Source organism: Cariama cristata, unplaced genomic scaffold (assembly GCF_000690535.1).
Source record: "Cariama cristata isolate BGI_N322 unplaced genomic scaffold, ASM69053v1 scaffold400, whole genome shotgun sequence".
NCBI lineage: Eukaryota > Metazoa > Chordata > Aves > Cariamiformes > Cariamidae > Cariama > Cariama cristata.
In genome coordinates this window covers 1-23510 of record NW_009592753.1, presented here as the reverse complement: position 1 = coordinate 23510, position 23510 = coordinate 1, and the positions used below count along the sequence as shown (strand labels likewise).

Genomic DNA, 23510 nt, shown 5'->3' with positions numbered 1-23510 from the left:
CAAGCAATTATTTCTTCCCATCACTTCAGGATCCTTTACTTTTTTAGGCAACTGTTTAAAGTGCTGCAAAGGTGCTATGGTCTCTAGCCTTACGTTAATAGTCAGAAATGAACTGGATTAGAATATTTAATCAGATCATATTATTATTTAGCTATATGCCACAATTTCATAAAGGAAAATAAGATTTCTGTCCTACAAATTGCTATATATATGTATATGCATGTATACATATATGTATATTTTATTCTATAAAAGGAAAAGCAGTACTTGAATATTTCTACTAGTCCTTTTAACCAAGTTCACTGCTAAAAGTCTTATCGCTGGCATGTCTTATCTTGGGACACCTCTTGAAAGAGATATTAATGATCTGAAGCATTAAAGGATCTAAAATGCAAAGCGGTGAACACATATATAATGGTGCTTTCCAGTTTTGAGGATCCCATGGCCTTTCAAGATACAGTTCTATAAATATTTTTTTGCTTATTTTGCTCAGTGAAAGCCATTACTCATTGTACAGAAGGAGTCAAAGTGAGACACATATATATAGGTAGGGGAGGAGTGGTTTTTAGCCAGTAATTATTGCAGTTGCTGCAGCCAATGCAACTGCCTGCATGCTTACGGTGGCACAGAGCTCAGGATGGGCTCACAGCCCAAGGGTTCTCCCTGGTTCTGGGAACATTTGGATGCTACATGAAATTTTGTGCTGCCAGATAAAGTTAGTTCAGGTGTAGTTCGGTGCACGCAAACATCTGTCACAAAAGCAATTTTAGGGTGATTGTATTCCATTCCTCCACATTTGAGGTATAAACATTATTGAGATGTTAAAATGCCATTATATAAACCTATTTTATGTCATTATTTCCTCCTTGAATTCTTGTGTTTATTTCTGACTGCCCTACATTTCAACGAGATGACAAGAGAATGAGAAGATGTTTAGAAAACACAATTAGGTTGAGATGTGGAAAGCTTGTTTTATTAAGAGAAATGGAAAAGTTTGTGACTTGCTTGGAAGGAAGGCAAAGAAATGTAAAGGAGTTCTAGGGGTGCATAAAAATATATAGTACTATTTTTCAGAATATAAAGCAGATATTTCTTTTGCTTTAATACAAGAAGTTATTTATTGGAATTGCAAGGCAAGAAATGTATAACTAGTTAAAGTCATATAAATTTGTATTACACTACATAATAAGCATGTGGAACTCATTACCACTGAAAATCATTGACACCAAGAGAGCAGTAGGTTGGTTTATTATTATTATTTTTACTAAAGATTAGATTTATTAAATAAAAAATACAGACATTGTGTTTGTCTTCAAATTAGAGTTATAAAAGACAATGAGTTTCAGGATATTACTAGCTGTCGATGGAAAAGTAAGGACATGTCTTTATGGGTGAATGTGCCCCAAAGCCTGTCCATCAAAAAGATTCTTGAAGTATTTTGCATGGACCTTTGTCAGAAGCGAGGCAGCGGGACGATGGGCTGATCTGGGAGCGGTTCCTGTAGTCCTCTGCATTACTGTAGTCCAAGTGCATTTGGGGGAAACTACTCAGGGAAAAACATATCATGACCTGAAGTAATTCTTACTGGAGTCTCAGTATATTAAAGGACCCTTTCATCCACCGTGGAAATTGGCTGGGTGGAAAATTCTGCACAGCAGCATAGGTGGAAGGAAAATTTTATTGCAGGTGCATTTGAGTAAAATTCTGCCTTTAGGAACTGCTGTAGAATCTGAAATATCTGCTGTGGATAGATCAGCCACCAGGTTTTTAATGTTCTATTTTAAAGACACCTGTGCGGTGAGCTGCGTGAACCTCCCTATTTATCCGTCTTGGAAAGAGGAAGGGCTGAGTCAAGCCTGCTGAAATTCAAAGTTAAGCTTTCTGATGTGCTGGTCATCAAAAGTTTTGCTGAGATTAGCATGCCAGCGCTTGCAGTTTAGCATCATTTAGAATATGTGCTGAATTCTTTCTATTATGTAGGCTACTTGGGGCATTCAGCACATATGAACCTGTAATTAGTCCTTCGAAACGGAAGCGCTGTCCTGTCACTGCTAATATGCTGATCTTAATGTGTAACAGTGCACTGTATCTGTCGGTATATTATTTCCACTGACATAATACACACTGGCTTATAAAAAGGAAGCAGGGTTTGTGAAGCTTGCACAGTGGTCCACAGTTTTGACTGATTCCTCTGATGTTTAAAAATAAGAACTGTGTGAATGCAAATTTATTATTTTCAAAAACATCACCCTCCCCAAAGCCTAGAAAACAGGATGCAGCTGTTGCTTTTTGATTTGAATCGCAGTTAATTAATGTTAATGATTGGTAAATTTGAATCAGTCTCATGATTTGAATAAAAGATTAGTCTAATTTTTTATTTTCATGTGTACATGATAGCAATTAAACATTGTTGCTTGTGTAATCCGTTGCTATAGTCTATGGCATTAAGGAACTGGAATATCTGACCTGTGCTACAGCAAATTATAAAATATAAGCGCAGCCAAATTACTGCAGAAAGTTGAGTTTGAATATTTTATCATCTTTCTCTTTAATTTCAATAATTTATAGCAGATGCACAACTTAATACTGTCTTTCATACATCTTTCTTTTCCTCACCATTGATTGGTTCATGAACAGTTGCTATTTATTATTTATTTTGAAAGCTTTTCTCAGAAACCCCAGGAGATGGATCTTGTATCCATTCCTTAAGGCAACTAGTAATATGAAAAACTGTAATCATAATAAAAAAGCAATAGTGTTTTGAGCAAAACCTAAAAAAAAGACAAGTTATAGATTGCTTGCTTTTTCACTAACTAACTAATGATGTTTTTAGAAAACTCTTTAGATCATAATATTGTAATAATTTTATTTTAGAAGGTGGATTAATAGGCATAGAGAAAAAAATCTGAAGAAAGGTCAATGGCAGCACAAATTACTCAACTGTTGTCTCAGTCCGTTCAGTGGAGCATTTTGGCAGTAGGATCTCAAAGCCCATTAATTTGTTCACTTCTCTGCAATAAGACAAGCAACCACCTTTCAGATTAACTGGGTTGACAGTGTTTTTCATACTTCAGATACTTGTCCACTGGAAACTTGACTTTGATCCCTGAGGTTTTGGAGAGAGTTCTCAGTTGCCTCTGCTCTCAGTTGGATTTTAATAGACCCTCATGAAACAGCAACAGGTCTAGATAAACTCAGCGTGAATTTATTTTGCAAGCTCTGCTGACTTTCTCACTTACCCTTGTTTCTTACCTAATTTTTCTGCCTGGCTTGCTCACTCAGGCAGTGATTTGTCCAGTTTCAAAGTGCTGAATGTTTGGCTCATCTTCCTTTTTCATTTCTGGACTATTGCATCCCAGCCTTACTATTGTCCTGTTTCTTGTTAATGCCTTCATTTTTCGTTAAAACAAACGAACAAACCAAAACACAGAGAAACAAACCAAACAAACCCCCTCAACTTTACATTTTGGATGCAACTAAGACCTACTGCGATGAATTACAGTAATGACTGACTTACAGCAGTCAATTCATCTTTGCTTTAGACTTCAGTTCTGCCAGGGTTATGCTTACCTCGATGCAGGCAACAACTCTCAGCTGTTTCATTAGGTTTTGTGGACTTCTGGCAGTTGTAGAAAAAAAAAATTAAAAATAATTGAATCCTGATATTAATATTACAAAGTTAGCTATTTGGTTTGGTTTTACTAGAAAGTTAAACCGTCACCACTATTTCAAGGAATGTTCTTCCTGTTTACTTCCACCTGCAGTGTTCCTACTTCTTTTCCAAAGGACTGACACTCCCTTCCCCCTTATCTTCTCATCTCTCCATTTATTTCATCCTTTTTTCTTTATGTATGAGCCAGACTCCATACAGGTAGATGGTTGCTGCTGGTGCTGCATTTAAACTAATGAAGTTCTCTTGCCTACCTCCTGGTAGCAATCCCTTTTTTTTTTTTTTAGCCGAGAGCTATGCTAAGCAGTCAGAAAGGGAAGAATTAGTATCAATTCAGTGCATTCAGAGCCAGAGAAATACCTGGTTTTATATAGCTGCAACTCTACAGCTGTGTGGGCAGATAGTAAACAACAGCTCTTCCTTCAAAGTCAACATAGTTTGGTAAAAAAACGGGGTCTGGGTACACAACTGAGCTCAAACATAAAAACCAAGGTACTGACCTACTGGGGCAAAATACCTACTCCTGAAAACTTTTAATAGCAACATAGGATGTTTTGGGTTGGCAGCGATCTTTAAAGGTCATCTAGTCCAACCTCCCTGCAATGAGCAGAGACATCTTCCACTAGATCAGGTTGCTCAGGGCCCTGTCCAGCCTGGCCTTGAATGTTTCCAGGAATGGGGCATCTACCACCTCTCTGGGCAATCTGTGCCAGTGTTTCACCGCCCTCATCATAAAAAATTTCTTCCTTATATCTAGTCTGAATCTACCCTCTTCTAGTTTAAAACCATTACCCCTTGGCCTGTTACCACAGGCCCTGCTAAAAAGTCCCCTCCCGTCTTTCTTATAAGCCCCCTTTAAGTACTGAAAGCCTGCAGTATTGTCTCCCGGAGCCTTCCTTTCTCCAGGCTGAACAACCCCAACTCGCTCAGCTTGTCTTCGTAGGAGAGGTGCTCCAGCCCTCTGATCATCTTCATGGCCTCCTCTCCACCTCCCTCGACCTGCTGGCCACACTTCTTTAGATGTGGCCCAGGATATGGTTGGCTTTCTGAGCTGCGAGCGCACATTGCCGGCTCATGTCCAGCTTTTCATCCACGAGTACCCCCAAGTCCTTCTCTGCAGAGCTGCTCTCAATCCCTTCATCCTCCAGCCTGTATTGATACTGGGGGTTGCCTTGAAAATCGCCACTGGGGGTGGGTGATTTAGTGAAAGCAGATGCAAGTAATAAAGCTGAGGATGCTCAGTACTTTATCTCAGTCGTCACTGCCTCGGTCTCTCAGTCTCCAGTGCCTGGAGTAGGGTTAGAAGAAATACCAGTAGCAGAAAAGGACTGAGTCAGGAACCATCTCTGAAAGTTTGTGAAGACGGGAGATCCCTGGGGTCTGAAGAAAGGCCACTGTTGAACCCATCTTCAGAAAAGGCAAGGACAAGAACTAAAAGTTGATCAGCTTCCTTTCAACTCTTGGGAAGGTCACAGAACAAGTTATCTTGGAAGCAATTTCCAGTTGCATAAAGGAGAAGGTGGTGACTGGAAATAGCCAGAATGGATTTACTAAGAGTGAATCATATCTGACTGACCTGCTTGCTTTCTGTGATTAAATGACTACGTCTGTGGATAGGGGTAGAGCAATGTGTGTTGTCTAGCTTGACAGCAGAAACCCTTTTGACATGGTGTCCAAGAACATCCTTACATCCAAGTTGGGATGTTATACTCCAAATGGATGGACTACCAGCTGGGTGAAAAACTGGCTGGATCTCTGTGCTCGAAGAGTAGTGGTTAATGGCTTGGACTCTACCTCGAGGCTCGTTCCAAGCAGAGGACTACAGGGGTTTATACAGGGACATGCCCTGTTCAATATTAAGAACCTGAAAGAGGAGATGGTGGAGTGCATGCTCACTATTTTGCAGATGACCCCAAACTGAAGGGCTGCAGTCTGCACATGCAAGGGCAGGGCTGCCATCCAGAGGGACCTAGACAGGCTTGAGGAATGGGCTGACAGGGACCTCATGAAATTCAACAAGGACAAGTCCAAAGTCCTACCCCTGGGATGGTTGAATCCCTGCACCGATACAGATTGGGGAACGACTGGCTCGGCAGCAGTTCTGCTGATGAGGACCTGGGGGTCCTGGCTAATGCTAGGCTAAACACAAGTCAGCCCCCGGAGCAGACTCAGCAGAATACCATCTCTGAGCTTTTCCCGTCCTTTTTGGCACAATGTTTTGCACTCCTCAAGGCTCAAACCATGTCCTGTGAAGTCTTAATGCAGCTGCTGGACTCTGCACTGGCATGGCTGAGGTGTGCTCACACATGGCTTTTTGCTGTCTTGCCCATGGGGATGACCGACCATGGTGAATGCATTGCAAGGAGCAGCTGAAGACGGTGGTGAATGTGTTGCAACGAGCAGCTGAGGATGGTAATGATTTAAACCCCATTGCTTCAATATATTGGGGGTTTCAACATGGCCAAACAAATGTGGAATGTAGGCTTGGCTAGTAGCTTACAGTGGTTTAATTGATATTTTTTTTCATGCAAATAACCTATTGAACTAAAAATAATCAATATCAAGTGATGGTTGCTGTCAGCCCTGTATTTAGCTATTTTCCATCTGTGCTGGATGGATATGCATGTGTTTGTAGGTTGTGCTAGATATTCTCTGACTATGAAATCACAGCAGTAGGTCGCGAAACATGTATGAAATTAAATTTTTGAATGCATAGAGGGCATAAAAATATGGATGACTGTGGAGGCTTTGCTATGCAGGACTATGATGTGCATTTCTAGTTAGAAAACCTCATCAGACCTTGCAAGGATGAGGAAAAAAAAAAAAAAAGGAAGAATCCTTAAATGGCTTTAAAATCTAAACAAATCTTTCTGCCTTTTTTCCTTACTGGTGGATTTCTCCTTACCCTAGGCTGAGAACTGTTTAAAAGGAAAAACTTCAAGTTCTCACTTTTAAGTTTAGCACCATTTTTATAATGTTTACATGTTATTTAATTCTGTCCTTTGCAGGACTGGTGTGGGCAGGATGGATTCTGAGGAGGAAAAACCTGAAAGGCTTCAAGAAAAGGGGGTGGGCTAGATGTCCAGGAATAGTTTTTATCCTTTTTTTTTTCTGCAAGTGAAAAGCTCTTGCTAGCTGTGAGAATCAGATTTCATTCAATTTTTTTGTTAATTTGAATGAAATCTGGTTTATGAAAATGGAGCATTTGTCATTGGTCTTGCCTTTCCTGTTGTGTTCCCTTGCCGCATTTTGGTTTAGAGTAACAAGATCCCAAGTGGGCAAGGCAAATTAAAAGAAAGTTTGGGACTCTAGCTGGGCACTGGAGTTTCTTTGAGATGTATAATTCATCTATACACCTCAGGTTTATATTTCTCAGTAAAAGTGAATAAAATAACAATGGGTACCAAATGGGATAGCAGTGAGCCTTTGTGTTAGGACTGAATAATAGGTCTCATAATAAGATGCATGTGAAAGACAAGGTCATTGTTGATAGTCTTTTTACTGTAATGTTTTTGTGCATGCTGTTTACAATGCATTATTAACTGTTCTTGTTGTGTTCTTTTTTTGTAAATTAATGAAATGCTATACTTCTTCCTACACTGATCTTTATTCTGTAACAGATGAACAGACATCTACATCTCATGGTTGTTAGCAGGATGTTTACCTAGGCAATTCAGAGCAATATTTGGAAAAGGATACCATATTTGTAGCCGCTTGTATTCATCATGCAAAATAAATATTCATTCTTCAAAGCATGGAAACACAGGGCTACCCATAGTTTGGTAAAGGCTGTGGTGTGCAGTCTACTCCAGTTGTCAGGGACTGCTCTCAGGTTGGTTAGTCTGGCACTCTGTAAGGAGCAGAAAAATTATTCTACAACCAACATAGTACTGTTTCCATTAGACGTTGTAATGTTTTTTATTTGGATTGAATTTTGTTTGGGGTTTACATGAAACTTTTAATCACAGGTCCAAACTAGGAAAAGAAACTGAAAGGCTTCATTGGAGATTAAAAGAAAAAAAATGTCTAATTTTGTTCTCATTAAAAGCATTCAGTTCAACTCCTAAATGTGACCAGAACAAATGTTTTGAGATAGCAGATCTGTATGAAAAATACTTTTATAGGAAAACAAGCTTTAATGTTGTATGCCTTTTCTTACAGGAAATTAAAATGCATGACTGACAGTGAAACTGTTGCACCTGACTGGCCTTACTACAAAACCATTGATAGGATCTTATCCAAAGTGACAGACCACACTGATGTGAAAATGCATGAAAATCAGCAACCAGGTCCTTCTACATCACAGACGGAGGCCTCGCAGTCTCCATCAGCTAAGTCTACACCTCTGTATTTGCCATATAACCAGTTTACATATGAAGGAAGGGAAGAGTGCTTTGAAGATGAACATTCAGAGAGCTCGTCAAGCTTACTTTCTTACAAGCTGAGGTAGCATCTATTTTTCCACCTTTCTTGTATTTCACACAATGAACTGGATCTACTATGTAAAGGGAACACACAAGTACATTTTTCTCTAACAGCTGTTGTATCTTTTCTGTAAGTCACAAATGAGATCTGTTCCTCAGTCTCAGCCACTCTGTTGAATTAGGGAATTTTCTTTATTCCTTTATGAGAGACTGGAAGGGTGTAGGAAGACTGGGCAAAAAGTTGCTATAATATTGCCAAAACTCATCATGCATGTTGCTGCTCACATGAGATTCAGTGTTTATAATAGGAATTTAGGCATGTTCAAGACAGTCCTGCAGTGCAATCGGAGATATAACATACTGCTTAGATGATTTTTGGCTTGCTCTAGTTTTGCTTTTGGTATGACTATGAAACTTCTCTGGCTTCAGCTATTATTAAAATGATGAAAAGATGCAAACTAAATATTTCTGTGGACGCTGAAATGCTACTCATGCAGTTTGAAAGTACATTGCAACATTTTAAATACAATCAAGAATGTTACTTTTTCAAAGTAAATGCTAGTTTGAGAATGCAAACATGTGTTTCCTTTTTTGATAAGACTGGAGTTCTCTGGAAGGCAGTATTTTAACAAAAGGCAGGGTCGTACACTTGGTACAAATTTTAGACTTTACTGGTCTCATTTTTCATCCAGAGTGGTGTGAAGTAAGAGCTGATTACAGTTTTCTGGCACACAAAAAAAGTTGATCCTAGAGATCCTTATCATGAGTCTGTGAGGCTTTAACTATAACAGTAAAATTATCCGTCAGTCATGCAGCTGAGAAGGTGTTGAGCTAGAAGAAGAATCAATCTAACAAGTTTGGATTATTATTTCAATGCCTACTCTTGGAATAAAACTAGGGTAAATTAATTCAATCATTCAAGCAAATAGCCCTTGAATAGCTGATTAGTTTTTAAAACTTTTTTTTTTTGGCAACTCAGTATATATTAGGATGAACTGTAGCAACATTTTTGTTCACAAGCAACAACTTTTTTCATCCTAGTTCACTGTGAGTAGTTGATATCCCTGATACACAATCTCTTTTGATTTTAGGATTTGCAGACTCCAAGATCACATTTCTGATGCAATAACTTTTTCCCAACTCACGATTTGATTTCCAATAATATTATTTAATATTTAACTAGAAGGTAACTTTTCCACAAACATGAGGTATAGTTTATTCACTAGACTATTTGATAACATCAGACTTTTTGAAAATGTCAGATGTTAAATTTCTTCAGCTTAGGGACAACTCCAGGACAACACCGATTTTGTACGTACCGTAGGTGACTGGTAGGGGAGGACAGAGATCACCACACCAGGTTGCATTACGGAGTGTAGACAAGCCATCATAGAAGTCAAGCTAATCCACCACAAATGCGTATCTATCGTGCTTACAGTTTGCATGTGGACTCCCACTCTGTTGGAGATGCTTTCATTTACAGCTGAAGTGGACTTAAGCCACTCTAACTGAATTTTAGCCAGCTTCAGGTTCAGCGCTTTTTTTACTTTGTCCAAGGTAATTACCTAACCTGTTTTAGTAAAAAATATTTTAACTTGGCCAATTTAGAAACTGCAGATCATTTAAATCTAGCCTTTTATGGCATAGGCTGGCTTTCACCTGGGTGCAAGTCTGTATGGCAGGTAATGATGGTTTGTCCTTGCAGCAAGTCAGGCTGCAGTGCTGCCGTTGCCTGCTAAGGATGGTTCTGCAACAGGGTTTGGGAGCTGGAGGGAAGGGTAGGTCAGCTGTCAGTGTGGTAGGACCTCCATAGTACGTTGCTCCCTAACTTATGAATGCAGCCATGCTCTCACAGTCTCTACTATAAAGAATTTTGTGCAATATAATATCGTGCATATCATTTAAGAGCAAGATATGTACATATTCACAAGTTAAAATACACTTCTGCTGTGTTTAAAAAAAAGAAAAAGTTGAGCAGTAGATGCCACTTGAGAGATCAGCATAACATTTCAGGTAAGCATCGTGATTGGATTAAAAATTAGAAGGCACTTGTGATATTAATGGGGCACGCATCTGGAAGGAGGAAAAGTGGTATTGCAATAGTCATAGTGGGGTTTAAAAAGCTTGTACAGCTTTAACCTGTTGAGTCTAGGCTGATGCATGAGAGATGAGTAGGAAACGCTTTCTTGGCCAGAAGGAAATACAGCACTTGCTGATGATATCAGATGGGTCAAAATCACTTAGAGCTGCCACGGTAAGACAAGGAAGATAATTCTTTTAGAGTTACTAATGGAAAATTATGAACTGAGAAGCAATTTTCAGCTTAAGGAATTAGTGTGTCAACCTATATTTGAAAAACACTTTGAAATAGCCAACAAGAGAGAAAATAATTAGCATACAAAGTTTGGGTCCATCTTGGCTTTTTTGTAAATGCCCTTGCCTTTAAATGGTACACACTTGATCTAAAGATTCAAAAAAGGAACTGAAGACAATACTGGGATTTGAAATTAAAAGAACGTTTCGGGTCCTCAAGTTTCTTCTCAAGTTTCATACTATGCAAAACAATTATTTTGAAACATATTTTGAAAAATATACACACATATCTATATGTAAAATATAGATGCATTTTACAGCTGTATATTCCTTATTTTTCTCTGAAGCAGACTATACACAGATCAGTCAAGTGTGCAAAGTAAGCTTACATTATGGGATTTTTTCCTTCAGTAATAAAAATCATAATGTTATGTCCGCAATGAATAGTGAAGAAAACCCCTCAAACAGTACTTTTTTTAAGTCGACTTTTAAACTTCTGAAAACTTTACTGTTATTCCCTTAAACTCTCAAACATAGCTTTTGAGTGTCAGCTTTGTATTTTCCACAGTATCCTTGAACATAGCAGGAGGCTACTTGGCTATATAAATTACAACTTTAAAAAAACTACTGAATTTAATGTTTAGCTTTCATGATAGAGAAAAATGTCAAGATTTATACTTCAATCAATACATACATACTCTCAGGCTAAAAATAGTCAAAACTAGATTTCTTTGCATTTTATTTGAAATTCAGTGAGTTTGGGACTGTCTTATAAAAAACCAAATTTTGCTAGTTAGTGATAATACGATTAACATAGGCTAAAATGAATTTTTATTTTTGTTACGCTTTGCAGATGAGGAAAACATTTGGAATCCCTATTTCCCTTTAATGGGGCCCCTCCTATTTCTTTTGTATTGTTCTGACACTGCTCTTGGGCTTCAACTAAGCTTGTATTATACTGCAATGTCCATAAAACATCTGACAATAATAAAATTATTCTGTTAAGGTCAGATAATATAATGCAATGTGGTGGAGTCTTCTACTGCAGCTTAAACTTTTAAAATAAAAATTCCTGTCACCACTGTAAGTGACTTTTTATCTAATTGAAAACAGTATTTTTTCACCCTGTGGACTGATTTATAGTCTTTATTTTCATTGATAAAGTAATGACAGAACATAACTATATAAACTGTGAATGTAGTTCAGACTTCAGCTGTTCTGCCATTTGTATCATACTGAAAATGGGGCTGAAAGAGTTGCTTTCATAGATTAACAGAACATAATAAAACCACCATATCATCTAGTCTGACTTCTTGGTAAATACCATCCAGGTATCTGAATTCAGTTATTCTGGTGTGGAGCCCAGAAATGTTATGGAGGGGGGGTCTGTGACATGCTCCCTTCAGCAGAGGACTACTGCACTCAGGAGCCCCATGTCTTTGTTGTCCTCCACTTCTTTGTTTCTACGATTCATTTGAGTCTTGGCAATTTTTTACTAGATGTTCAGTCTAGATCTGATATATCGAGAAGATGGAGAATTCAGTCTTCCCTACAGTGAAGTTCAAGAAATTAATCCCTTGCTTAAACCAGTGTCTTGTTTCTAATGTGAATATAGTTAATTAAATTTTCAGATGTTACTCCAATTTATCTTTCTTTTCATTATATTGGAGATCCTTTCAGTATTTTTCACTTTTTGCATTAAGGTAGCTGTGTACCATGATCATACCATGTTTAGTATTCTTTAATTTTTAAATGTAGATTAAATAATTTGGCACAGAAGGTTTACACACAGAGGAAAAAAGTAAGAATTGGTAACATGAATTAAGCAAGATACGAATTGTTTAATAGAAGTGTATTAGAATTTGGTGAGGATGGTAATTCAGGAAATAAGTTTTGCCAAAGCCTTTAATCTTTCTAAAATTTTGCCATGGCTATTTAAAATCTGAATGGGCAGCATCTGCAAAGAAGTTTGAGCTTTAGGCTATGCGCATTACATAGCGCATCTTAACTCATTATGCAGACTTGTTATCATAGCAAGATACTTTGCCCAGGCTCCAAGCCATTTTTGTGGTTCTCTCCTATACTTTACTTGAAGGATGAACCTCATTAATTCCTGAATGCATTTGGCTGTATTTGAATGAGCCTAGTTTACCAGAAGATCCAGGTTGCCTGATCCTCAGACCTTGAAATCTGAAGAACTTTGTGCCACCTCTAATATTAATGTTACCTATTTCCAGATCATTGTTTATTATTTTCCATAAAGATATGGGTTATGGAGGGCTACTCAGATTTGTACATAGCTAAAAAAGCACAAACAAGCCAGAAACAGCTGTTAGCTGTTGAAAGACATAAATTCCAGAAACCGTTGGTGCTGGAGATGCATTTGCCATGAAGCAGTCAGAATGGAAGAATTGTTTTTATGGTTTTGTAGAGGTAACACATTTTGGTAGGCCGATTACTCTTTGTATTCAACTCCTGCTTCATTAATTATTCACACATATCTCTGAAATGAGCCTTATTGGGTGAGTGTAGGCAACCAATCAAAGAACTTGTAGTTGAACAGTGAATTAAATTGATCTTCGATAGGTAGACAGCAAATGCATTTGAAACTTGCCTAATATCTTGCCTAAATATATCTGGAGGTTTTGCTGTGTTCCCCCTGGTCCCTGAAACACACTGTCATTTCTGCTCAGCCTCCTAGATGAGATGGAATATTTTCTTTCCCTTGGTTTGCTTCTTTTGAATCCTGCCTGTCTGTTTTAGAGCATAGCGTGGAAATAGCTTTGCAAGATTCTGCTGGAACTGCTGGTTCTGCTGGTCCCAATGCCAGAGCTCTTCCACACTTCGTTCCTGTGGTCAGGGGAATACCAGTGCCAATCCTCTTGGAGGCTCCCTGTCGTAGACACTGGAGTCTGAAGAGTATCCGCAGACTGTATTTGAGGTCCTGGATTTCCTAGACCTTTTCCTAGACCTTTTCCTAGACCTCCTCTTTCCTCCAGATCTCAAAATCTGCCTTCAGATACTAGACTTGGGAAAGTGGAGATGCTTCTTTGGCATGAGGCTGTGGATGCTCTCAGGATCTGTTGCACCCCTGTTGTCACAGAGGTGTTGGCTGCACAAGAATGCAACATGGAGAATCAGCAACAGGAACCAATTGGTGTTTGCTACAGCAAACATTGATAATTTCTTACGCTCATGCCTATAGATTACCAAACTAGACATACTCCTAGCTGAAAGTATTTGAGGATACTGATGCTGGTGGGTTACTCAGTGCTGAATCCATATTTCTAACCCTGCTTCCCTCTTGACTTTCTGTTATAAAAAGTTCTTTACACTGGAGAGTTCTCTCTGCATGCTGCCTAGGAGACCTAGAACTTCTCAAGAAAGATGGCTCAGTATCTGAGGAACCACTTTAGTATTCAAATTACTCCTTCAGGCATCACTGGACATTTTACATTGTTTCATGTTGCTGAGTGTTCTTTACTCGTAAATTAGATTCTTTAGATCCTTCTTTTGCAGACCCTTTCTCAAGAGCACTCCTTCAAGAGCTATTCTGCAAGAAGAGAGGATTGTAAATTCCAGGTCCTTACTATGGACTTGTGAGTGATCATAAAACCCTCTCATGGATAGTCACTATGGCCAGAGAGAAAAGGAGGCTGGGAGCACCACCAAAACTAGGGGTGTCTGAAATAAGAATTTCTTTTCAATGAAGGCTGTCTAATTACCAAATCGTGTTTGTTAATTGTAAACTAACATAGAGGGTACGTAGGAGACCTTGAAGAATCCTTGTGCCCTGGCTTTTGTGGGGACTTCTCTGTGCTGAAACCCAATTTTGAGCAAGCACTTGTCAGTGAGTATTTTCTCAGTTATTAGCAGGCTGCAGATACCGCTGATACAGTTCCACAGGTAGCTGCCATCACCACCGGACATTTTGCCTTTCTTTTCTCTCTGGAGCTGCGCAAGACGTTATATGCCTGGTAATGGGTCTTACAGGTTTTTGATGGACCACATTTGTTTAACTGAAAAACAGATAAAATCCTGTGCAGACTCTAGGACAAAACTTCAAAGATTTTTTTTTTTTCCTTCTCTTAAAAATAAGGCTTATTTCAGATCTTTCAATACAAATCACTCCATCTCCTTTTTTCATGTTTTTTTTTTCGGTCTCAATTGAAATTAAAAACCAAATGGCAGCCACAATTGCCAAGAAAGTCACGCAATACTCAGTGCAGCTCACTACCACTGACATGCCTCAGATTTTCTCTCTCATTCCTTATTAAGGACCGTTATCAGCAGGGCTTACTTTGACAATACGCAAGCCCTCTTGTGGCTCTAGGAGCCAGTTCTTACTTGTTTCAGACAAGAGGTCTTAAAATAGCTACTTTCTAGTACTGTATAGGGAAGAAGATAGAGATCCATCAAGTTTTCAATATTTAAATCCTCTGTGAAGATAAATTTAAATTCAAAAGGTGACTTTGGCTAAAATACTACCATCATTTCAGAAAGTTTTTTACTCTGCCTACCAGAAATCATGCATTCTTTGTGAATGTGGGTACAGTGACGGGAACCTTAGAATAACAGATTCAGTGTTGTCCTTAGACTGCTGTAGGCCTTTTCCACTTGCTTGAACTCTTTGAGAACGACATTTCAAATCATTCTGGCCCTTAGAGTTAATGGGGGCAAACAGAATTTGCTGTCAGACAAGACCCATTCTTGCAGGATTGTCTGGCTGTGATAATCTCAGTGATCAGCTGCAGGCTTGACCCACAGTTTAAGCAGAGCAGCATGTATTTTTTTTACACACATTTATTTTATGCCTAAAGTCAAATATGATCTATAGAATCCACAAAGGTGAGTTTATTTTGTATACTTTCCAAAGTTTTGTTTGGCACACAGATGATGACTTCTCCTTTCCCTTAGCAGTATAATGGTGATAAAGCCCTTTGAATTGTACAAGTACCTTTAAATTCTTGGATAATCTGAAAGCCAGTGGTCTTTGTTCACCATGTTCATAAAGGAAGATTGTTGTTCTTTCTTACCTGTGCAGAGGGGGACAGCACATTCAAATGACTAAACAATACTGTTTCCCTCAAGACTAATTCTAAATTTTTTTCTCTTAAGATTTTAATAGCATTTAATTTAATCCACTTGCTTCTTTTCACAGACCTCACCCTTTTTGGGTCATTGCACTCTTAAATGTCAAGAGGCTTGTGTCTTTTTGTTAAGTCTTTCAGGTGCTTAGGATTGTTTATTGCTCTTGCTGAGAGATCTGAATGTCACAGTCACTGTTGCACAAAGCCTGTCAAGTAGGATACGAACATGAATGAAATTATGATACAAATCTGCCAGAGCTGAGTGACCTCCCTCCCCACTCCTCTTCTTTACATTAATAAAAACACATTCCTCAAGAGTTCAAGTTATCCTTATTCAAGGATGTCTTGACATCTGCAAGGTGTTGACATGGCATCCTACTCACAACTATGCTATCTCATTATTGCATTTCACCTAGAAAGGATACTGCATTTGGCAGAACATGACTGAGACTGCTGTTTGTGTGAAGGGACTTCCAGACCCATTGTCAGATAACTTTGACGTTGGGGACTCCAGTCTGGAGTTACAAAAAGTGTAAATGAACATATGGACTATCACTTTAAGTTAGAAAAGAAGTTATCCAGCTGTAACTGGAGGTTTTTAAGATGTGTACTACACTTATACATTTGCCTTCTACTTGCCTTTCTTCCTCCTTCACAATTCAGCATGCTTCTTTCTTAGATTACGGATTAAGAGAAACAGATCTACATGTGTGTGTTCTGACTTGTATGCTGTGTAGGCTGGTTTTGAATTCATGTGTTGTGCTGTCACCCCAAGTCAGGATGGCCATGTGAAATACACAGCTTGAGAGCACCGTCTTTATTGAGAACTCTTTCTGCCAAAACAGAAACTCAGCATGATGCAGCATAGAGGAGATTCTTACAATATTACCCAAAATTGCACATGGCAGTTCTAAAATTTTCAGATGAAGATGTACAATTTGATACTTTTATACCCTGAGAGAGCTTACAGGCATTCGGCTAGAGTAACATGAACGTGACTGGATACATAGACAGACTTGGATTCAGGAATCTGGTGTTCTCCAAGGGCTACAAATACTCTTTTTGAATTTCAGAAGAACTTTTTTTAAAAATCCAAATAGTAATTAATTACTATATTGAATACAGAGTCTTGCCTTTATATTATGGTGAAAACTATAGGCAGAGGGTTATAGTGTGCTTGAAATGTCCATTAAAATGTTAGGGGTTTGAAGGGAAGAATGGTTTGTTTTGTTAGCTATCCTACTTGATAAAACTTGTCGTTAGCCTAAATATGAAAAGAAGCCAGCCTTAGTATCCTGTGTTTGTGAAAAATACATTTAATGAAAAAAAACAACCCAGACTTAAAGTGCAACTGACAAATGCCTCTAAAAGCAGATATGAAATGTGATCAATCATAGAATCGCTTAGCTTGGAAAAGACCTTTAAGATCATCAAGTCCAGCTGTTAACCTAGCACTGCCAAGCCCACCACTAAACCATGTCCCTAAACGCCACATCTACATGTCTTTTAAATACCTCCTGATATGATAACTCAACCTGGCCAGCCTGTTCTAATGCTTGACAACCCTTTCGGTGAAGAAATATTTCCTAATATCCAATCTAAACCTCCCTTGGCACAACTTGAGGCCATTTCCTCTTGTCCTATCGCTTGTTACTTGGGAGAAGAGACCAACCCCCACCTCGCTACAACCTCCTTTCAGGTAGTTGTAGAGAGCCATCAGGTCTCCCCGCAGCCTCCTTTTCTCCAGACTAAACACCCCCAGCTCCCTCAGCCGCTCCTCATCAGACTTGTGCTCCAGACCCTTCACCACCTTCGTTGCCCTTCTCTGGACACACTCCAGCACCTCAAGGTCTTTCTTGTCGTGAGGGGCCCAGAACTGTACACAGCGCTCGAGGTAAGGTGCGGCCTCACCGGTGCAGAGTGCAAGGGGACAATCACTTCCCTAGTCCTGCTGGCCACACTGTCTTTCCTTCATCCACTAAGAAAAGAGGGAATCTTGTAAGCTGTATCCTCCTAAACTTTTATGTTGTTTATAATATTTTGTGATGGAATTTATAAATGAGTGGTCAGTGCAACTGCTGTGTCTCAGTGCAAGGGCAAATTCCGAGATGAGTATTCTGTGGTGGGACCAGCCCTACTGATGTGATACATCAGTAACGTAACAACAGCTGTAATGTACAAATGTAATGTACAGATGTAATGTAATGTACAAAACAACAACAAGCTGTAATGTACCACCACACATAACAAAGCAGTGCTTTCTCCGGATGGGATGATTACTGCAGCTTTAAAATTGGAGTTTTAACGGCCAGATGAGCAAAATGTCTCTCCCAATACGGTTTATAAATTCAATGTGTAAGAAATGTCAAGATTAAAAAAAAAAAAAAAAAGCCTGGTATTTTCCATGGAAAATTCTTATTAAAAACAATGAGATTTAAAACCTTTTTTTTTTTTACAGTCTGTAACACTATGCAGCAATACAGTAAATACGTTTTGGCGTGAACTTGAGAGGGAATTTATTGGAGAACACAGAGGGGTTTAAAAATAGGACTAGGTTGTAGCTTGGCCAAGAATGTAGTATAGAATTTTAGGTTCTAACATAGTTTTTTTTTTATAAATATGAGTTTAATTGTTAAATATTCACATTTCAGAGCTGAAGAAAGACCAGTTAAGAAAAGAAAAATGCAAAGCTGCAGCTTCCAAAAGAAGAAGCTAAAATTAATGGAAGCCATGTTGGAAGAACAAAAGAAGTTGAGTAGAGCTATGGAAGAAACCTGTAGAGAAGTGCGCAGGATTCTGGATCAGCAAAACATCATTCAAGTTCAAAGCTTACAGTTACAGGAGAGAATGATGAATCTACTGGAGAAAATGATCTCTAAATCTAATGTGTAGTTTCCTTTGTGAATGCCTCTGAGATTACTATTGATATTATAGATATTCCTTTATTGCACACCATATGTGTGTCTGTTGCCCTATTCCCAGGTTTTCCATGGAAATTAAAACCCTAGTGTAATCTTAGTTAAACAAAGAGAACAGATAATGCAGGGTGAGAGCTATCCAGTATGATAAAATTAGTGCAATATATGCCTAAGTTGAATTATTTTTATACAGAAAGGTTAAGGGATGAATAGCTCTGGGAACTTCAGTACTATTTATGCCTAGGTCAGGTATTGTTTTACAAACAGTGGTGTTGTATGTTGCTTCACATCAAGGACTATAGCTTGACCTGTCGTAGGAGAATGAAATAATGCATTTCTAAACATGGTAATTGCATCTTGACTTTGCTGATGATTAAACCCTGTTTTGAAACATAATGCCGTGATTGTACGAGTAACCTATGGTTCATGTGAAGAACTAGCTGGGACCATGAGATATATCATTTTAAACTCCATGCCTGATGTGAATAGTACGCTAAAGTATTAGGGTAAAAATAGTCTATTGAAATACACTTTTGATATAAAAAGAAAACCCCAAACCACCTTACTATATACTGAATACTAAAATGTATAGAAGATACTTGAAGTTGCTTTTGATATTAAATGTTTAATTTTTTTCATTATTAACTGGAATCTGTTGACTTAATGAACAACCAGCAATGAAAACTCTCATTTATTCTCTATCACAAAAGAAAAAATATTGTACTGTGTGTATATACATATATATATAATATCTATCAAATGAAATAAAGAAAAAGAAGAAACTTATTTATTATTGCTGGGCAGATAATATGCTTTGGGACAGTGAAAAATACTGGGAGAGATAACCACGGTCAGAGTTTTTTAATTCTTAATTGCAGTGCAAAGGTCTCCTACGCTGATGCCCAAAATATAGAGATGGAAGTCATGAAGAACATTCCACACCTCTACAGGAGTATTTCCCGGTGGCACAGCCTCGGTGTGCAGGTCGGTGTTTTAAGGTGTGGTCTGTTAGGCAGATCAGCACCGATCTACCACAAGAGGGCGCCGGAGGCATAAAGGATTGTATTTGAGTCGTTAAGATGAAGTTCCAGCAAGTGTTTGGTTCTTCCATGGAATATGACAATGAAATAACCTTTAACATAAATTAAAAAATCCGTCAGCTGAATTTCCTACATACCGTTTCTTTTTGCGTTCTTCTTGAAAAACATATTTCTGCTGCTTTCACTGTATTTGCAAGACTGAAGGTTAGATTCAGATACAGAAGTATGGGAAGTACAGAATTAATGTTCGTACTAGGAACTCAGGCCATTTTCCATTCCCACTATTAAATAATGTCCCCTCTTGAAACTTTGTTTTTGAAGGTGTTTGCATTTTCCTATGTAATTTGACATATTGTTGCCTAAGCTAATGTTAGCTAAACTATTTTAAAACCCAGACCCAAACAATTAATCTGTAATTATGCTTGGTGAACAGGATAAAGGTTATACTCACCAAGCAAATGAATAATATGTGGACATATTTCTTAGAAGATCCTGTAGGTATGAAGATTAAGAATGATTAAGTATGTAAATGTGGTCCATTCCTACAGAGTTTAATTCATGATAACAGGATAATGCAAATGTAGTAGAAGACTGAACCTGCAGCAAATGGTGGCTGCTGGGGTATAAACGGAATAACTTTCCTTCACTCCACCTCTACTACAGTGACTGGGGGATTGGAAAAAGGGCAAGTGTCTGGTCTGATTCTGCAAAGACAGGGTGATAGCTGACATTTAGCAAAAGTGAAATTCCAAATACTTTTGTGTATGCAAATTGAATTAGTCATATCTGAAAGAGAATCATGAAACCTTATTACATCTCTGCCTGCTACTAACTACTTTTAAGCAGGACTGTACCTAATGACACATAGGTGAGCAGAATACTTGCAAGAGCACTGTCATACAGGCATATAAGAGAGAAGGAATGTATGTTGTGTGCTTTGTCATGATTTTGCACATTCCAAATGTAGATCTGTCACAGATTGGGTAGGCTGATGTATCCATGTTGTAGTGCTTCCTGACACTTTGACTTGTTTACAGTAAGATATAAAGAAACTCTCCCCTGACTCCACGGGAATTAATAATATTTACTGATACTATGTACTTGAACCTTATAGCAATTAAATTTAATTAATGAGCAATAAAAATGGCAACATATTTGAACCTTGTACCATAGAGTAGGTCTCCTTGCATGCTATGAGAATTATAACTCCAGAGCTGTAGGAACACAGGAATGGAGGAAATCCACTGATTCCTTGCCTGCTACCACAAACCACCATGTCATATAATCCCTTTTGTAAATGTGTGGACCTGTATCTTAAAATGAATTCAGTGTTTTGTCCCCAGAATTATATGAAAAGCTGTATTACAGGTGGGTAGGCTGCAATTTAGAAGATTGCTTCTAGGATTATTCCTGGTCAATTTATACCAATTTCTTCTTGTATCAACACTGTGATTTTGCCGCTTTCTGTAGCGTTTACTCTTGAGAGCCAGAGGTCGTGTCCCATGCAGCCCTTCTTCAGAAGACTAACACTCTTTTATAAGGTAGGGATTATTCTGATGACTGTTTCCCTAATTTTGCTCTTTGAGTTCATCCTTTTTAAAGATGAATGACCAGAATTCTAGATGAGATTCTGAACATCATCTTACATAACTGCGTTAAAGGAAGTGGTGTTTTCTGGAGGTTGTGAGATTTTATTTTTCTCTATAAAATGTCATTTTTTTTGTAGTTAAATTTAGAAGTTCAGTTGTAAAACCTCACCTCTTTAACAAAAGGCTTTATTCCCATCCTTCCAGATTGTCTGTGTTCTAGACCTGCTATTGTCCAGAGGGTGAACACAGGACTGGTGTAGACAAATAGAACTAGTTCCATATATGACAGAATTTGTCTAATGCTCTTTTTGACAGCAGGTTGCAAATTCCCTACGTACCCATAGTTTCTTTTGCTGCTGTTCCATTTGTTTTAGTAAAGACTGAATACTTACTTGAAAAAAATAGGTTGACTGATTTTTCTGGTTTCTTTGGTTTTGGTTGTGTGGGTTTTGTTTGTTTTTTTTAGGGTAGGCACAGATTTCTCATCTGTATGGGCCAGTTAGCTGCAGCAAAGATATTTGAATGTTTGAGGTATTCAGACTAATTATAACTTGAAAGAGCTGTCTGGAATTAAAATGCTTGCTAGAATTCCTGGTTTTGCAAAACTGAGACACTGCTTCTGTGTCTGTATGAGCAGGGAGTTTAGAGTGTAATAAGTATTCAAGGAGAGCACATCAGGGGTTACTCAAGTTTATCATTGTAACTATGACATTAAAGGAACTCCTTCGTGGCTTCTAGAAGTGTGATCAACAACTAAACTGTAGCACAGGAAAACAAATTTCTTATTTTCAGGGCAGTAACGGGGTCAACATAGTATGATATCAGTTTCACTAAATGAAGCGCCTGTATTACATATACACACACAGATGGTGCAAATGGAAAAAATAAATAGGGGGGGAAATACACTGCCTGGAGGCAGGTGACTTTGTAAGTGATGTAAAAATAGAATGAAAAGGAACCTGAGGAGGCAAATGAGAAAACGAGACATTGAGAAACTTGCAAGCGATTGAGGAGAAGCAGATTGTGATGAAAGATGGGAAAAAATATGTTGGGCAAAGGGGCAAAGTAAATGCCTCCAAATAAAGGTAGTAATGGCAGGGATGAGAAGGAACACGACATTTTAAAAGACAGGAAAGTGAAAATGGAAGAAAAAATATAATTTTGAAGGAGAAAAGTTACAGCATGAATATAAAGAGCTAACACTAGTGAAATTCTATATATTTTCAATAGACAGCTCCTACACACAACTTAGACAAGTTATAAATAGTGTACAGCAAGTAGTGCCATTTTTTTCTCACCAGAGAAAAATAAGTCTCTGGACAAATATTTGGAAGCAAAAATATTTTTCACAAACTAGAGAGGTTAGTAATTTGTAGGAGGATCCCATATAATTAAACAGCATTTTCTCATGTTGGTATTAACAATTTGCTGGTTAAAATAGTTTGTAACGATTTTTTTACTCCTTGACTTCAAATGGGAGGGGCATTTTAAGATTTCAGTTTATTTCAGGCCTTGCCAAGTTTAACAGTTATCCAGAGGCAATATACTTATGGACATGGAATGTCTTTTATAATTTTCTCCATAAAAGGCAATCTCTTTTGCAAAGTACAAAACCAGCAGAAAGACACATATACAGAATTTAAAAATTATTTTTCCAGACTTAATCTGCCCAATTCAGTGTAGACAAAAAGAGTTTACAGTTCTGTAGACTTATCGTAAGTTGACCTGGGTCTGTGAATAGTCTCTTGTACTAAAGTCAATGGGACTACTCAAATGAATAAATATGTTGAACTCTGTATGTATATGTTTGCTGGATCAGTTCCTACACTGATAATGTAATGTGAAAGGCAAATTTGAAAAAGAAATTTAGGAACATTTGGTGGTGTTATGTCAGCAAGTAAATACTTACCATCTGGTCTCTAGATTGCTAATCTATTTCCCCTGATTTTATGGGTAGCATACTTCCTGTGTGTATAAGCTTGAGACTATATCATTAAACTTTTGTGTTGATCTTTTTTAGTGTTTTAACAGAAACATTTAAATTACTTTGCCATTTTGGGGGTGAAATTTTGTCCCTATGTGTAATTTTTCTCATTGGAAATTTTTCATTCTCCTACAGCTTATTTTAAGGTGTTTTATTGAAACACATTTCTAATAAGGATGAAAATTTCAGGTATGTTCTTTGAAAAGCAGACCAGTCATCTGTAGTGAATGACATCCAGTTATCTAGAGTTGGCTGATTACTACAGATAAGATCTCAGTTTGATCCTCATTGAAAGTTATGTCATCGAATCATAGAATCATAGAATACCAGGTTGGGAGGGACCTCAAGGATCACCTGGTCCAACCTCTCTTGGCAAAAGCATGGTCTAGACATGACGGCCCAGCACCCTGTCCAGCTGAATCTTAAAAGTGTCCACCGTTGGGGAATCCCACGCCTTCCCTGGGGAGATTATTCCAATGGCC

At 38.1% G+C, this 23510-nt stretch overlaps 1 protein-coding gene across 1 annotated transcript in view; it reads left to right on the top strand.

Annotated features, from left to right (window-relative positions):
• The window catches only part of MSANTD1 (Myb/SANT-like DNA-binding domain containing 1), a 23477-nt gene extending 4279 nt beyond the window's left edge, over positions 1–19198 (top strand). Inside the window, exons 4-5 of the mRNA XM_009708583.1 lie at positions 7832–8116; positions 18149–19198. Of these exons, the coding sequence (XP_009706885.1) occupies positions 7832–8116; positions 18149–18389 (526 nt within the window). The 3' untranslated portion in view covers positions 18390–19198. The remainder of the gene's footprint in view (positions 1–7831; positions 8117–18148) is intronic.
• The last annotated feature ends 4312 nt before the right edge of the window (positions 19199–23510 follow it).